The 14,153-nt window shown below is 40.7% G+C and overlaps 1 protein-coding gene across 1 annotated transcript in view; it reads right to left on the reverse strand.

Annotated features, from left to right (window-relative positions):
- The window catches only part of SRD5A2 (steroid 5 alpha-reductase 2), a 48,839-nt gene extending 34,886 nt beyond the window's left edge, over positions 1–13,953 (reverse strand). Inside the window, exon 1 of the mRNA XM_059407593.1 lies at positions 13,645–13,953. Coding sequence (XP_059263576.1) covers positions 13,645–13,925 — 281 coding nt within the window. The 5' untranslated portion in view covers positions 13,926–13,953. The remainder of the gene's footprint in view (positions 1–13,644) is intronic.
- Positions 13,954–14,153: the final 200 nt, after the last annotated feature.

A 14,153-nucleotide genomic window follows, 5' to 3' on the forward strand; every position in this document is an offset into this window, starting at 1 on the left:
CCGCCGGTCCTACCTTTCAGAAAGTGGTTGTTTTTCTGTTTCCAGAATTGCTGTTATTCTTCTCTTCGATCTGCCGATGGATTTTCAGGTGTTTGCAATCTTTAGATAAGCTATCTAGCTGATCTCTGGCTAGCTGTCAGTGTCAGCTTGCTACTTCTCCGCCATCTTGACTCCTCCCCTATATCTTTATATTTATGTCCTGATTGTACTGGGAGACCCTGGAACTCCCTTCTCTTTTTTCCTGCCCCTACACAGAAGTTCAATCTGAATATATGATGAATTACCAAAGTTTTAAGAAATTCTGTGTGTTCATCTGAGTGATAGAAAGATAATCATCATTGAGTTACTACATCTTACAAAAGACATACTACAACTGACCACTATTTATACCCTCAAAGGTAAAAAACACAAAGAGAATCAGATCAACCTGTTGGCCTGAGTAACTGATAGGTTAATTTGAATAACTGGTTTAACTTTTCTTTTTCTTTAAGTTGATCAGTTTGAGGTGGATTTTGGCATTGTATAGGCACACCAGCTCAACCACTCATCCTAACTGCTCATGACCAAATAAACAAATTGTAAATGGTGCATGGGGTGGTTTTCACCTTGAAGCACAAAGTTCAATAAGCCTATTATTGTAGGCTCAGGGCAAGGCACGTTCACTGTTGGACACAAACACATCATTTCCCTAAGCTGCAATTTGTCTCTATTTCTCTTTATTTGCAAAAAGAAATTTCTGGTTTTCTAATTCCAGCTCTTTGGATTCATACTGCAGACTAGCTTTATAGGGCTTCTCTTGTTGTTTGAAAACTATTCTATATAGCCATGTGACAATGAGGCCTATATATGCCATCATTCTGAGAACCTCTGAGAAGTTTCTGCTTTCATATATATATTCTACAAATATTGTCCTGGGACTAAGTAGCCCTGGATCTGCCAGATCTCCCTCAGTTCATCTTCCTCCTACATCTCCATTCCATTATTCACACTAATGAAAAGAGAAAAATTCGTTTCTGAGGTCTCTGTGGCAGAATTTACCATGTGAAAGTTTCAGACCTGTCATTCATATGCTCCTGTTGATATCTCCCACGCTATCCCCCACCTTAAAGTCTTAGGGCCACCTTGCCAGCAACAGAGACATGGAGCCATGTAACTCCTGTAAAGGAAGCCACCATTCTCCTATCATGCTTAGCTCACCACAAGTTTAGAAACTTGTAACATGGGACCTAAAGGTCATTGTACATTAAGCCGGAGAACAGAAAAAGCAATAGGGTTATAATGGAGAAAAAAAAAAAAAGAAACTGTTAGGGACTAAATGTTTGTGTTCCCCCAAAATTCGTATGTTGAAATCTATTCCACAATGTGATGGTATTTGAAGATGGGGCCTTTAAAGGTAATGAGGTCTTGAAGATTGAACCTTCATGAACAGGTTAGTCCCTTTACAAAATGAGGCCAGAGAGCTAACTCATCCTGTTTTCACCACATGAGGATACAATAAGATGTCAGTCATCTGAAACCCAGAAAAGGGCCATCACCCAAACTGGTCTTGCTAGCACCATGATCTTAGACTTTCAGCCTCCAGAACTGTGAGAAATAACTTTCTATTGTTGATAAGCATCCAGAGTATGGTGTGGGATTTTTTTTTAATTATTTATTTATTTGTCAGAGAGAAAGAGAGCATAAGCAGGGCAAGCAGCAAGCAGAGAGAGAAGCAGACTCCGTGATGAGCAAGGAGTCTGATATGGAGCTCAATCCCAGGACCCTGGGATCATGACCTGAGCTGAAGGCAGACATTTAACCAAATGAGCCACCCAGGTGTCTCAACTATGGTGTTTTGTTATAACAACCTTAGCTAAGACAGAAACACTCTGAACAAAGTGGTAGAAAGTTTAGAAACACAAACCAATGAGTTTTAAAATAACACTGAGTACAAGCAGAGGTTACTAAAACCAACATGTCAACAAGCACTACAAATTATCAAATTAGCAAAGATAAATGCCAAAACCCATCAGAGGAACTTTTGTTTCCACCAAGGATGGGGTAACAAGTTACCCTTCAGGCTGATAAACAAAAATATAAAACAAGAAGACAAATTATATGAAATATGATTTACACAACATTGAATATCAGGTAATGAAAGACAAGATTCCCTGAGAGACACACAAAAATAATGTAAGCTTTATAACAACTGATCCAGGTTACTTCTTTGAGAGAATTTTTTTTTCAGGGAAGGGGATCTCAGAAGTTTGAAGACTTGCTGCACTGAGGAAACACAACTGAGATTCTAGATCAAGACATGTAGAAGTCTCAGGACAGAGTAATTAAGATGAGAGCAATACAGAGAGACCTGCAAAGGATCCTTCTCAAGTATTCAGCAGAGCCTTAATTAATGCACTTATGTAAGGACAGGGTGATGGAAAAGGATTAAAGGGAACAGTGCCCAGTGCTCACATATGGTCAGGAATAGAGCCCTTTCCTAAGAGCCAGAAGTAGAAAGTCATAATACATGGGACATTTGTTAGAATATTCATAAAGGCCTTATCTCATAGGAGAGAATTAATTAGCCCTGTTACTAGCACTCTTCTAAAACCACTTAGAAAAATCAGATCAAGACCTGAAAGGATCAAATTATTTCCAAGTTATTTAACTGCATCCCAGAGTAAAGCTCAAGAATATGTATAGGAATACAAAAATATTTAACACACAAGAAGGTACACCTGACCACCCAATCAAAGATTATCAGGCATGCAAACACATGGGAAAACATTCACCATAACTGGAAGAATAATCAATCAAAACTGACACAGAAATGATACAAATGCTAGCATCAGCAGATAATGACATTAAAATAGCAATATGGGGCACCTGGGTGGCTCAGTGGGTTAAGTTTCTGCCTTCAGCTCAGGTCATGATCTCAGGGTCCTGGGATCAAGTCCCGCATCAGGCCCTCTGCTTGGCAAGGAGCTTGCTTCCTCCTCTCTCTCTCTGCCTACTTGTGATCTCTCTCTGTCAAATAAATAAATAAAATCTTTTTAAAAATAGCAATTATGACTATTCCAGTTTTGGAATGAATAAGTCATGGAGATAAAAGGTATGGCATAGGAAGTATAGTCAATGGTATTATAAAAACATTATATGGTGACAGATGGTAGCTACACTGTGGTGAGCACAGCATCATGTGTGAACTGGTTGAATTACTATGTTGTGCACCTGAAAGAACTTCAATTTTTAAGAAACAGCTATTATAACTACATTCCACATGTTCACAAAATTAAGTAGAGACATGGAAGACAGTAGAAAGACCAAAATCACACTTCTACTGATTAAAACTACAACATCTGAATTGAAAATATCCCAGATGGAATCAACAAGATAATATAATGCAGAAGAAAAGACTATGAATTGAAGACATAGCAATAGAAACTACTCAAAATGAAATACACTGAAAAAAAGAATTTAAAAAATGACAGGAGCATCAGTGTGCTCTGGGATGGTTTTATACATGTGTGGGCCCAATAGATATGTAATCACAGTTTCTGAACAATAGGAGGGAGAAGCAGGGAAATGAAGAATAATGTATAAAAATAGTCCAATTTTAATGAAAACCTTAAATCCATGGATCTAAGGAGTTTAAAGAATCCCAGCACTAAAGTCGTGAAGAGAACTATACCAAAGTATATAATAAATTGCTCAAAATAAATGATGAGAAAGAAATACTAAAAGTAGACAGAGATAAAAAGGCACCTGTACAGAGGAACAAAGATATGAAGGACAGCAGATTTCTTTTTATAGACAATGCAAGCAAGGTGACAATGGAGTTACATCTTTAAAGCACTGAAAGAGGACCACCGTCATTCTAGAGTTCTATATCCTAGAAATATATATCTTCAAAAACAAAGGGACATAAAGACATTTTCAGATATACAAAATCTAAAAGTACTGTTCTGAAAGAAATAAAGTTCTTCAGGCAAAATAAAAAATAACACCAGATATAAATATGGATCAGTCCCCAAAAGTGAAGAGCATCACAAGGGGCAACTACATGGGTAAATACATAGTAAATACATAAGTTTTTTTTATTATTGAAACCTCTTTAAAAGATCACTGACTGCGGCACCTGGGTGGCTCAGTCAGTTGAGTGTCTGCCTTCAGCTCAGGTCATGATCTCAGGGTCCTGGGACAGAACCCCATGTTGGGTTCCCCCCAGCAGGGAGTCAGCTTCTCCCTCTGCTTCTCCCCCATACTCATGCCCTCTCTCTCTTTCTCATTCTGTCTCTCTCTTAAATAAATAAATAATATCTTTTTTTTTTTTAATTTTGTTTAAAAAGGGGTGCCTGGGTGGCAAAACCATTAAGCATCTGCTTTCAGCTCAGCTCATGATCCCAGGGTCCTGGGATCAAGCGCCACATCAGACTCTTAAAAAAAAAAAGAAAAACACAAACCTGAAGTTTCAGCTATTTCCATCATTTTGTATTCCAATCATTACCAATACTAACTCATACATGTTAATGTGGATTTTTCAGAGTGTACTCTTTATGTGCTATTTTTTTAAACAAATATTCTAACATGTACAGTTTGGGTTTTTTTAGAAGTTTTTATTTATTTATTATTATTTATTTATTTATTTATTTTATTCTTATTGGGATAGTAGCTAACAATGGAATGGCTAGGTCATATGGTAGACAGCAAGAGAGGAAACAAAGCAGGGGGAGAAGGAAGAGGAGGAGCAGGCTCCCCACTGAGCAGGGGGCCCAATGTGAGGCTCAATCTCGGGACCTGGGATCATGACCTGGGCTGAAGGCAGACGTCTAATGGCTGAGCCACCCAGGCACACCTACATGCTCTTTTTTTCACTAAAGGATTTTATATACTTATTTTTATCATATGTCCAAAAAACTAATATTTTTAACTATACATGACATTCAATCATATTGATTATTATCACCTATTTATAGAGCATTTAAATAACTTCCACTGTTTCACAGTTCTGAATAGTAACACTATAACTTTATATAAACTGATTTCTTTCTTTTAGATTATTTCCCTTGAGAATTTCCCCTAAATGAAATTCCTGAGCCAAAAAACAAACAAACAAAAAAGTGTACAGTTTTTCAGCTATTATTAAAACTTGCCAGGTTAGCCTCACAAAAACTTAGAGCAATTCTCAGTGACACAGGGCCACATATTCATATAATTTTCTCACTAGTCCACCTACAGTATTTTTTAATCTTTACTGAGGCACAATTAATTAACTACATGTATTTAAAATATGAACTCTGATAAATTTGGAAACTATCATGGTTTCAAACCATGAATATATCCATCACCACCAAAAGTTTGCTAATACCCTTCATAATCCCATTTCTATCCTTCTTTTTCCCTAGGAAACCACTGATACTTTAGGTACTCTAGGTTAATTTCAAGCTCATAGAATTAAAAAAAAAAATGGAATCATAAAGCATGCGCTCTTTTTGGCTTGGTTTCTTTTACCCAGAGTATTTTGAATTTCATCCCATGTTGTAGCACACATCAATAGTTAATTCATTTTTATTGATGAGTAATATTTTATTAAATAGATACAACACAATTTCTTTGCTAATTCACCTGTTGGCAGACATTTGGGCTGTTTCCAGGTTTTGGCTACAACTAAAGCTACTATAAACATTTGCATACAAATCTCTGTATAAATATATGCTTTTATTCTTATTGGGATAGTAGCTAACAATGGAATGGCTAGGTCATATGGTATATTTATGCTTAAATTTTTTAAGAGACTGTCAAAGTGTTCTCGAAGTGATTGCCATTGTACATTCCCGTCAATGATGTAGGTGAATTAGTATGGTAAGACTTTTTAATTTCAGCCATTCCAGTGGTTGCATACTGGTATCCCATTTTGCTTTCATTTACATTTCCCTAATGCCTAATGATGTTGAGCATCTTTTCATGCTTTTATTTGCCTTTATGTTTTCTTTATTGAAGTATCTGTTAATACCATGAGATGCAAAAGCAATTCATTAAAGAAAGAACAGTCTTTTCAATGAATGATACTGAAACAAATGGATATCCATACACAAAAGAAGAACTTTGATTCATACTTCTACCACTACATAAAAATTAACTCAGGATGTCTGGGTGTCTCAGTCAGTTAGGGGTCTGACTGGAATTCAGCTGAGGTCATGATCTCAGGATTGTGAGACTGGGCCCCATGTCGGGCTCCATGTGAGGCGTAAAGCCTGCTGAAGATTCTTTCTCTCCATCTCCTTCTGCCCTTCCCCCATATAAAAAAGATTAACTCAAGGTGAATCATATACATAAATGTAAAACCCAAAACTATAAATCTTTTATAAGGAAACTAAGAGAAAACCCTCATGACCTAAGATTAGGTGAAGATTTCTTTGATATGACACCAAAAGCACAAAAACAAATAGAAAACTTGGATAGCATCAAAATTTTAAACTTCTGCTTTTCAAAAGACATGATCAGGAGAATGAAAAATAAAAGGCACACAGACTGGGAGAAAATACTTGCAAAGCATATACCTGGTAAAGGATTTGTATCCAGAATATACAAAGAACTTTTGAAACTCAATAATATAAAAACAAAGGATCCAATACTCTAATACTTAGAATTGTTTATCAGATATGTAACTTTGGGCAAGTAAAGAACATTCACTGAGAGACTGAAGTGAGGCATTGTACTGTTGTTAAAGAGAGCAGATAAGGACATGAGAGAGAAATAGACACCACACTCAGAAAAGGAACACAGCGTGTTTCACATCAGATAGAAAAATGTCAAAAGCATATTACCTATTTTCTTCATGCTAACTTCTAGGATCAGCCTTGAACACATAACCCAAGTATAATAGAAAAATTTTGAAAAGGTCATGGAACCTGATTAAGGTTTGGATAGTAGGATTAGCTATTATGGCATATATTCAAAAGATATTTGGTATTAAAAGGAAGAGGAGCATTCCAAGTCAGAGTATCTGAAGCACTGGGCAATTTTAGGTCACAGGTCATCAGGCCCCTTTTCCTGACTGACCATCACATTCCCACCCCCAAGTGTGGGATAGAACATGCTTTGAGGACAGCTCAAGTGCCAGCCCATCACTCCCACTCACCCCAACCAATCACTGTGGTCAGATGGAGTGCAGTTTTTTGTGAAATAGCATTAATGATAGTGGTTGTCTCCAAAGACAAAATAAGATAACCAATGTAAATCATGTAACATAATTCCTGGAACATCCAGAGCCTAATAAATATTGGTTTCCCTTTCTTTTTTCCCTTCTCTAACCAAATGGAAGGCAAATTGCACTGTTGGCCCTAGTTCAGAGGGTTTTTAAATTTAGAGCTCCTATGCTGAGCTCTTATTAAAGGATCTTGGGTTGAGCACGGCGACTTTTAAACAACTTGATTCCAGATTTTGATGACCCCATTGCCATATGTGGGAGAGAGTCAAAAATGGAATGGAAGGGGCCCCAGGCTCCAGAACCAAGTTGCCAGGCTCTGGCAAGAATCCATAAGGAGACAACTTTTCTGTTCCATCTAGAAACAGAAAGCATTTATGCCCGCCCTCCTGCTGGCTAAGGGCCCATCATTAGAGTATCTCTCTCCTGGCCTTTCCACTGCCCCCCACTCATTACTCCTCAGGGAAGGAGAAGTGAATTGCCTGACTGGTAAACTTAAAAGCAGTCCCTCTCAAGAGGTGTGTGCATCTCAGCCCATCTATCACTCAGCTGTCTTTTTCAGAACAGGCTCCCCTGGGGAAAGGCCCGAGGTTGTTCAGCTGTGAGTGCTGCTGAGTATTTCTGAGGTACAGTCTTAGGAGGCCCATATGTAAGCCACATTGCCCCAAATCAGCTTTAAAGAACTCTAATAAGGGTGGTCATTTGTTGCATTCCTAGGTTTATCTCTCCATTGGTTCTGAACTTGGGTGGGAGAGAGGAGTGCCCTCTGGTCCATGTACACACTCAAGCGCAGATAAGCACCACAGACAGCATGTTCAGTGGCATGACTGTGGCTCCCTATAGGTCCTCCTCAATTTGCATCCTCCCATCTGCTCTATGCCTCTCAGACTGACATTGCCAAATCCCACTTTCACACCAGAAGGAATGATAGACACATAATGATTCATAATGATTCTTTCTTGCCTTCATCCTGGAGGCCAAGGTGTTGTACTTTGGTGTCTTGCGCAGGACCTAGCATAGTTCTGAGCATGTGGAACTATGAGAAAGAATCAGGACACTGGGTTCAAGCCCCACTCTGTCCCTTCCTAGCCATGTGACTTCACACACATCACTTCACCAATTTGGATCATTGTTTCCTCATCTTATTTGTTCTTTTTAAGCAACGTTATGGTAAAAGTTTATGAGCAAGAACTTTAACGTTATGAGAAAGAACTTCAGCTTTTCTTCAATGTGGCATAAATGAAATGGCCAAGATCTCTAATGCTTGTCTATATTTTTGGCAAACAGAGCTCTACTTTTTTAAGATGTGCTCATGATGTTGTCTCATTTAGAATGTAAACTCCAAGACTCCTTCTATTTCCCACAAGTGTTCAGAGAAAGGACTTGGAACCTGAGAATTCTCAGAAAATGATGTTACTACCAATTTCCTGTTGAAATGGACCAGAAATATTCTAGAATTGGCCCACTGGTTTGTTATAGGATTTAACAAAATTGTATTATAGTACTGCCAGGAATGCATCAATTTACTAATTAGAAAGCTATGCCATTCATGGTTTTCTTAAGGAAGGGCTGGCAGGAACTGTGGGCCATAGTCCAAATAGTGCCCACTCCCTGTTTGTGTAAATAAAGTTTTATTGGAACACAACCACATTCATCTGTGCATATATTATCTGTGGCTGCTTTCATGCTACAGTATCAGAGAACAGTAGTCCTCTGTATGCCTCTGTATGGCTTTTCTACAGAAAAAGTTTGCTAACCCTCATGCTAAAGAATCTTTCAGTTAATGCTACTTGATCAAATTAAGCCTCATAATGTCTTTAACACATAATTAAGCGACCACAAGAATGTGGCTCATCCTGCATGGTCTTTCTTCTCAATCTGTAAGAAAAGAAATTTGTCTAGGTGGTTTCTGTTATAAGCATCAGTCAATATTCTGATTCTTAGCCAATGAGTAATTTTCTCCATGAGGTTTTTGGAGGGTTTTGTTTGTTTGTTTGTTTTTTAGTTTCTATGAGTTTGTTTTATATTTAAAGACACATTTCTCTCTCTTGTTTTAATTTAAGTATCATTGACACACAATGTTACATTAGTTTCAGGTGTACAACATAGTGCTTTGACAAATTTATATATTAGGCTACGCTCACCACAGTGTTAGCGACTGTAACCATATGATGCTATCATAATACCATCGACTGTATTTCCTGTGCTGTACTTTTCCACCCCATGACTTAGTCATCCGTTAGGGAAAGCCTATATTTCCCATTCCCCTTCACTCCTCACTCATTTTGCCCATCGACTACCCACCTCCTCCTCAGGCAACCATCTGTTTGTTTCCTTCATGAGGTTTGATTACTTCTGAATAGTTCAGACATCAGCATCTCTTCCAAGATTGGAGAAGCACTGACGAGGCCCATCAGGGGACTCAAATTCCAACCTCTTCTTTGCCCCTAATTGACTAAACCTCTTGGTGCTTTACTTCGTAAAATGAGGAGGCTGGACAGATGAAGATGGAGTTTCCATAGAGCAGATAATTATGGTCCCAAGTGTGAAGTGTATCCTAGAAGGCCACACTGGCTGCTATGAAAGCCCAAGGAATGGTATCACACTTGGATTTACAGCAGAGAAGGGATTCAGAGAAGGCTCCTTGGAGGAAGTGATCCTGATCTGAGTTTTGAAGAATAAGGAAGAATTCATGCTGCTGGAGAATGAACTATCCAATAAAGCAAAAATGCATCTTATGGAAGCCATCATTTTACCTGGCTAATTAGGAAAGGTCATCTGTTTCAACATCTAAACCCCAGGAAAGATCTGAATTCAGACCAACTCTAATATGTGTGTTACACTGTGCTTCGGGATACACATCATGAAAAGTCACTCCGCAAGAAACTTTTCACAATAAAATCTCCTTTTTTGTGTGAAAACATGTTTCTTTTCCTTCTTCAGCTAAATACCAAGGTCACATCCAAGTCTTGAAAGAGACAACGACCACCACAGTCATAGGTGGTGTGATGGTCATTGCACAGGACACAAAGACTTCTTGGGAAAAGGAGAATCAAGCAGAGAGTGTTAGCAAAGGATCATTCCAGGGCTGCAGGCAAGGCTAACAAGAGATAACTCTGACTTGGAACAACTTTGGCAGTGGGATTAGACAATATGCTTACATAGCAATCATTTTCATGTGGCTAGACCATCCGAACATTCACAACAATAGATTCTGAAGGGAGGAGAATTATGTCAGTTGAGCTAGCCATGCAATCTCAGTGATTTCTAAGTAATCACTGGCTCTCCCATAATCCAACCGCCTGTACCAATGTCAGAGGTAGAATTCATTCATGCATTCAACAAATTTAGTGAGTATTAATTAGGCACCGGCGCTTTTCTATACACTAGGAACACAATCATGAAGAGAGGACACAAAAATCCTTGGCCTTGTGGAACTTAAATTCTGGGAGGCACCTTTGTACCCAGAAAAGTGCAGAGTTTTAACTACTATCCAATAGAACACACTGCTGTTCTGAACAGTCCTGAAAGAAAATTTTGCAAGAGTCTAAGCCACACCTGTGCCAGCCTTCCTCCTGATCTCTTGTCTCTTCATCTTGGTCTCTGTGTCACAGCAATTTACAGAAGAGGGCCTGATGCTTTTTTCTTAATGTACCCTCATTTATCAAGCCACATGACTCCTCAAGCCTCATAGGCTCAAAGCCTCAAAGCCTCATAGGCTTTGAACTACTTCTGGGAATCTCAACTGAAAAACACACCTAACTTCTGAATAGAATTTAGGTTGCAAAAATGCACTTTCACCTAGCTTCCCCCTATAAAATAAGGGGGCAAATTAAATGCCCAACTATAAATTAATGGATAGGTAAATTATTGTTTTTACATGAGATGAAATCATATGCAGCCATTAAGATTGTACTTACAAAGATTCTAATGAATGAAAGAAAACACTTATTATAAAATATTAGGTAACCAAACAGAACAAAACTAAATATATCCATATAACCAGCCTGTATAAAAATCTACTAAGAAAAATAAAAGCCTTGAGGGAAATGTCCAAAACATTAACCACTGATATACTTAGGTGTTGAAATTATGGGTGTTTTCCTACTTTTTCTTAAGTCAACATTTATTATTTTCAGAATTTAAAAAATATTAATTTTAAGCCTAAATATAGTTTTTTTTTCTTTAAAGGCAAAGACAAGGAGGCAAGAAAAAGTATAGAACAGTTTATCTTGGTAGCTAAGAGCCTAAGATCTGAATTCAAACCCCCTGGGTCTGAACTACGGTTCCCCAAGTTACTGTGTGTGACCTTGGGCAGATTTTTTAACCTTTCTTCCCTGTAGCTTGTCGCCTGCAAAGTGGGGATGAAAATAGTACCTATCTACACAGGTTGGTATGAGAATTAGTAGATAATTCACAAAAAGTTGTTCAGCAGAGCATAATAACCCATAAGCACTCAAAATAACAGATCCAGTACTCCAGTGGTCTCCAAGAAAGAGTTCACACAAGAGGGAAAGGTGAGCAAACATCACATCTTCATGTCTCAGAAACAGTTAAATTCAGTGGGCAATTTTCCCTCAATCAGAATCAATCCCCAGATCCTTAACTTACATTGTAAATTTTCCTCTGAAGAAGATGGACAGTATGTTGATACTCATTTTATGGGTAATTACTTCCTTGGGTGTTTTCTTTTCTTTTTTTTTTTTTTAATGTACTGATTGGTCATCATTTGTTGTACACAGTGACTTTTAATTTTAAAAACAAGTCTGAAAATTATGTTAATAGGACCATCAGAAAACACTAATCATTACTTTAAGATGAAATGACCTCAAAAATACTGTTTATGGTACTGACAGGTGTTATTTGAAGATAAAACTAATAGTCTGATAGAATCATGTTTTTTGCCAAAAGTTGGTTCCAAAAACTATGAAATGAAAAGTTAGTCTCTTAATTCCAGCACCCAACATTTTTTTTTTCTGTACAAATTAAGCCACTTAAATTTGGGTAAGATAATATGGTTGTTCATTAAGACTGCACCTTCTCCACAACAGACTTTTGATAGATACTTGCAGAAAGGACACCCATTTCGGAAATTTTAGTTCTTATTGCTTGCCAATACTCATCTTTTTAAAAGAATGAACATTTGGTTCACATTGAATAAATACGAAATCTTGACCAATAAAGAAGATCCAGAAAGTAAGACAGGTTAAAATTTATTTCTCTACTTCTCCTGAAATGAGGCATCCTGATGAAAAAGAACGGTGCCTTGCAGCTGCCAGAATTCTTTACCTTAATTTCTAATCTAGATTTCCTTGATCTTTTGATCTTGGAAATTCTCTACTCAAAATAAGGTTGTGCTTCTGGTTCTTCTTGACTTGGTTTGGCAACTTTTCTCTGTCATAGACTCTTCTTGCATGGAGTTTCTCTGCCTGCTTAAGGCAATGAAAACGTCTTGAACGGTGGAGTTTCACGGTCTTAGATTGGAACGTGGCTGGGCACTAGCTGCATCACCTTCAGCCACTGACCCTCACTCAGCCTCGGTTTCTTAGTCTACAAAGCGGGCATCATCAACACAGATCTCACACGGTTACACTGGGGCTACAACAACTGCCTGGACACTACAGGCGACTTATACTCAGGTGTTCTTCCCTTCCCCTGAGAGTCTTTTTCGAGGGTCTACAGTCATTCTTCGAGAGCCTTTGGGTTCTTTCCAGTCTTTCCTTAGAGCAGAAGGCAAAGCTGTCCTGGATTCTTGATTGGGATTCTTAAATTAGGAGCATTTGAATTCTACATTAACTTCGACTCCTTCCCGCTTACGTCCCAGGGAACCGGCCAGGTAGAGGAGTGGTGGTGAGCGCCGCGCCTTTGCGGGGAGGGGTGCTGAGAAGTAGGGTTCTCTCTCAAGCCGGTGGGTTCCCATCCCCTTCTCTCTCCCACCGTGGGAGTCCGTGTCAGACTCTGCCCACCTCCCTCCGAACCGCAAAGATTAAGTTCTCGACCGTCTGAGCCGGGTGTTCTCCGAGAGATGCCCAGACGTGGACTCTCTCGGGCTCCCAGAACTAGCCTGCCCCCGCCCTACAAAGGAAAGGGGAAGGGAGATGGAAGGGCGATGGAAGCGAGATGGCGAGCCGCCGCAGGTGTCGGCGCGGGCGGAATTGGGGAGGAGAACAGTCTGCCCAGCCTGAGCCGGCCGGCTCGCCTCCCTCCCGCTCCATCTCCTTCCCCGCAGCAGCCAGAGCGTTTGGAACCGGCAGGAGAGGCGCGCGGGGCCGGGAAAGTGCGGGAGGCGTCTGCCCCGCGACGGCTCCCCGCCTGCCCGGCGTCCAGCCAGCAGCCCTGCCGCGCCGCTGGCCCCCCTGGAACGCGGCTCCGCGCTCCGGTCTGCGATCCCGGGTGCGCCGCGCTCCTGGACCCTGGGAACCTGGCCGGGCGCCGCGCCCGCGGGGGACAAACGCTACCTGTGGAAGTAATGTGCGCAGAAGAGGCCCAGGAGCACCGTCGCAGGCTGGCCGAAGAGCGAGCGCGGCTGCCGGGCGAGGAACCCCGCGGGCACCGCGAAGGAGGGCAGCTCCTGCAGGAACCAGGCGGCGCGGGCGGGCAGGCGGGTAGCGGTGGGCAGTAGGCTCTCCGAGTACTTCCCATAGCCGGAGGGCTTCGCCAGGTACAGGACCAGTGCCCCCAGGGCGGCCAGAGTGGCGCTGCCTGCCAGCACCGGGCTCTGCTGGCAGGGAAGGGGCATCGCGCCGTGTTCCCCGCCGGTGGCTGCTGCTCGCGCAAAGGAGAGCGCCGTCTCCGCGGCCCCTTTATGGGGCGCGAGACGCCACCCTGCGTCCGCCCCTTCGGCCTTGGCTCCCGCCCTTCCATCCCGCTTTCGCTCGGCGAGGCCAGCCCTGGCTTGGCGCTGCTTCAGTGCCCGTTTCGCCCGGCTGGCGCTTGGGGAGGCAGCCGAGGCGTGGGGAAGGACCCA

The sequence above is a fragment of the Mustela nigripes genome, chromosome 7, assembly GCF_022355385.1.
Source record: "Mustela nigripes isolate SB6536 chromosome 7, MUSNIG.SB6536, whole genome shotgun sequence".
Lineage (NCBI taxonomy): Eukaryota > Metazoa > Chordata > Mammalia > Carnivora > Mustelidae > Mustela > Mustela nigripes.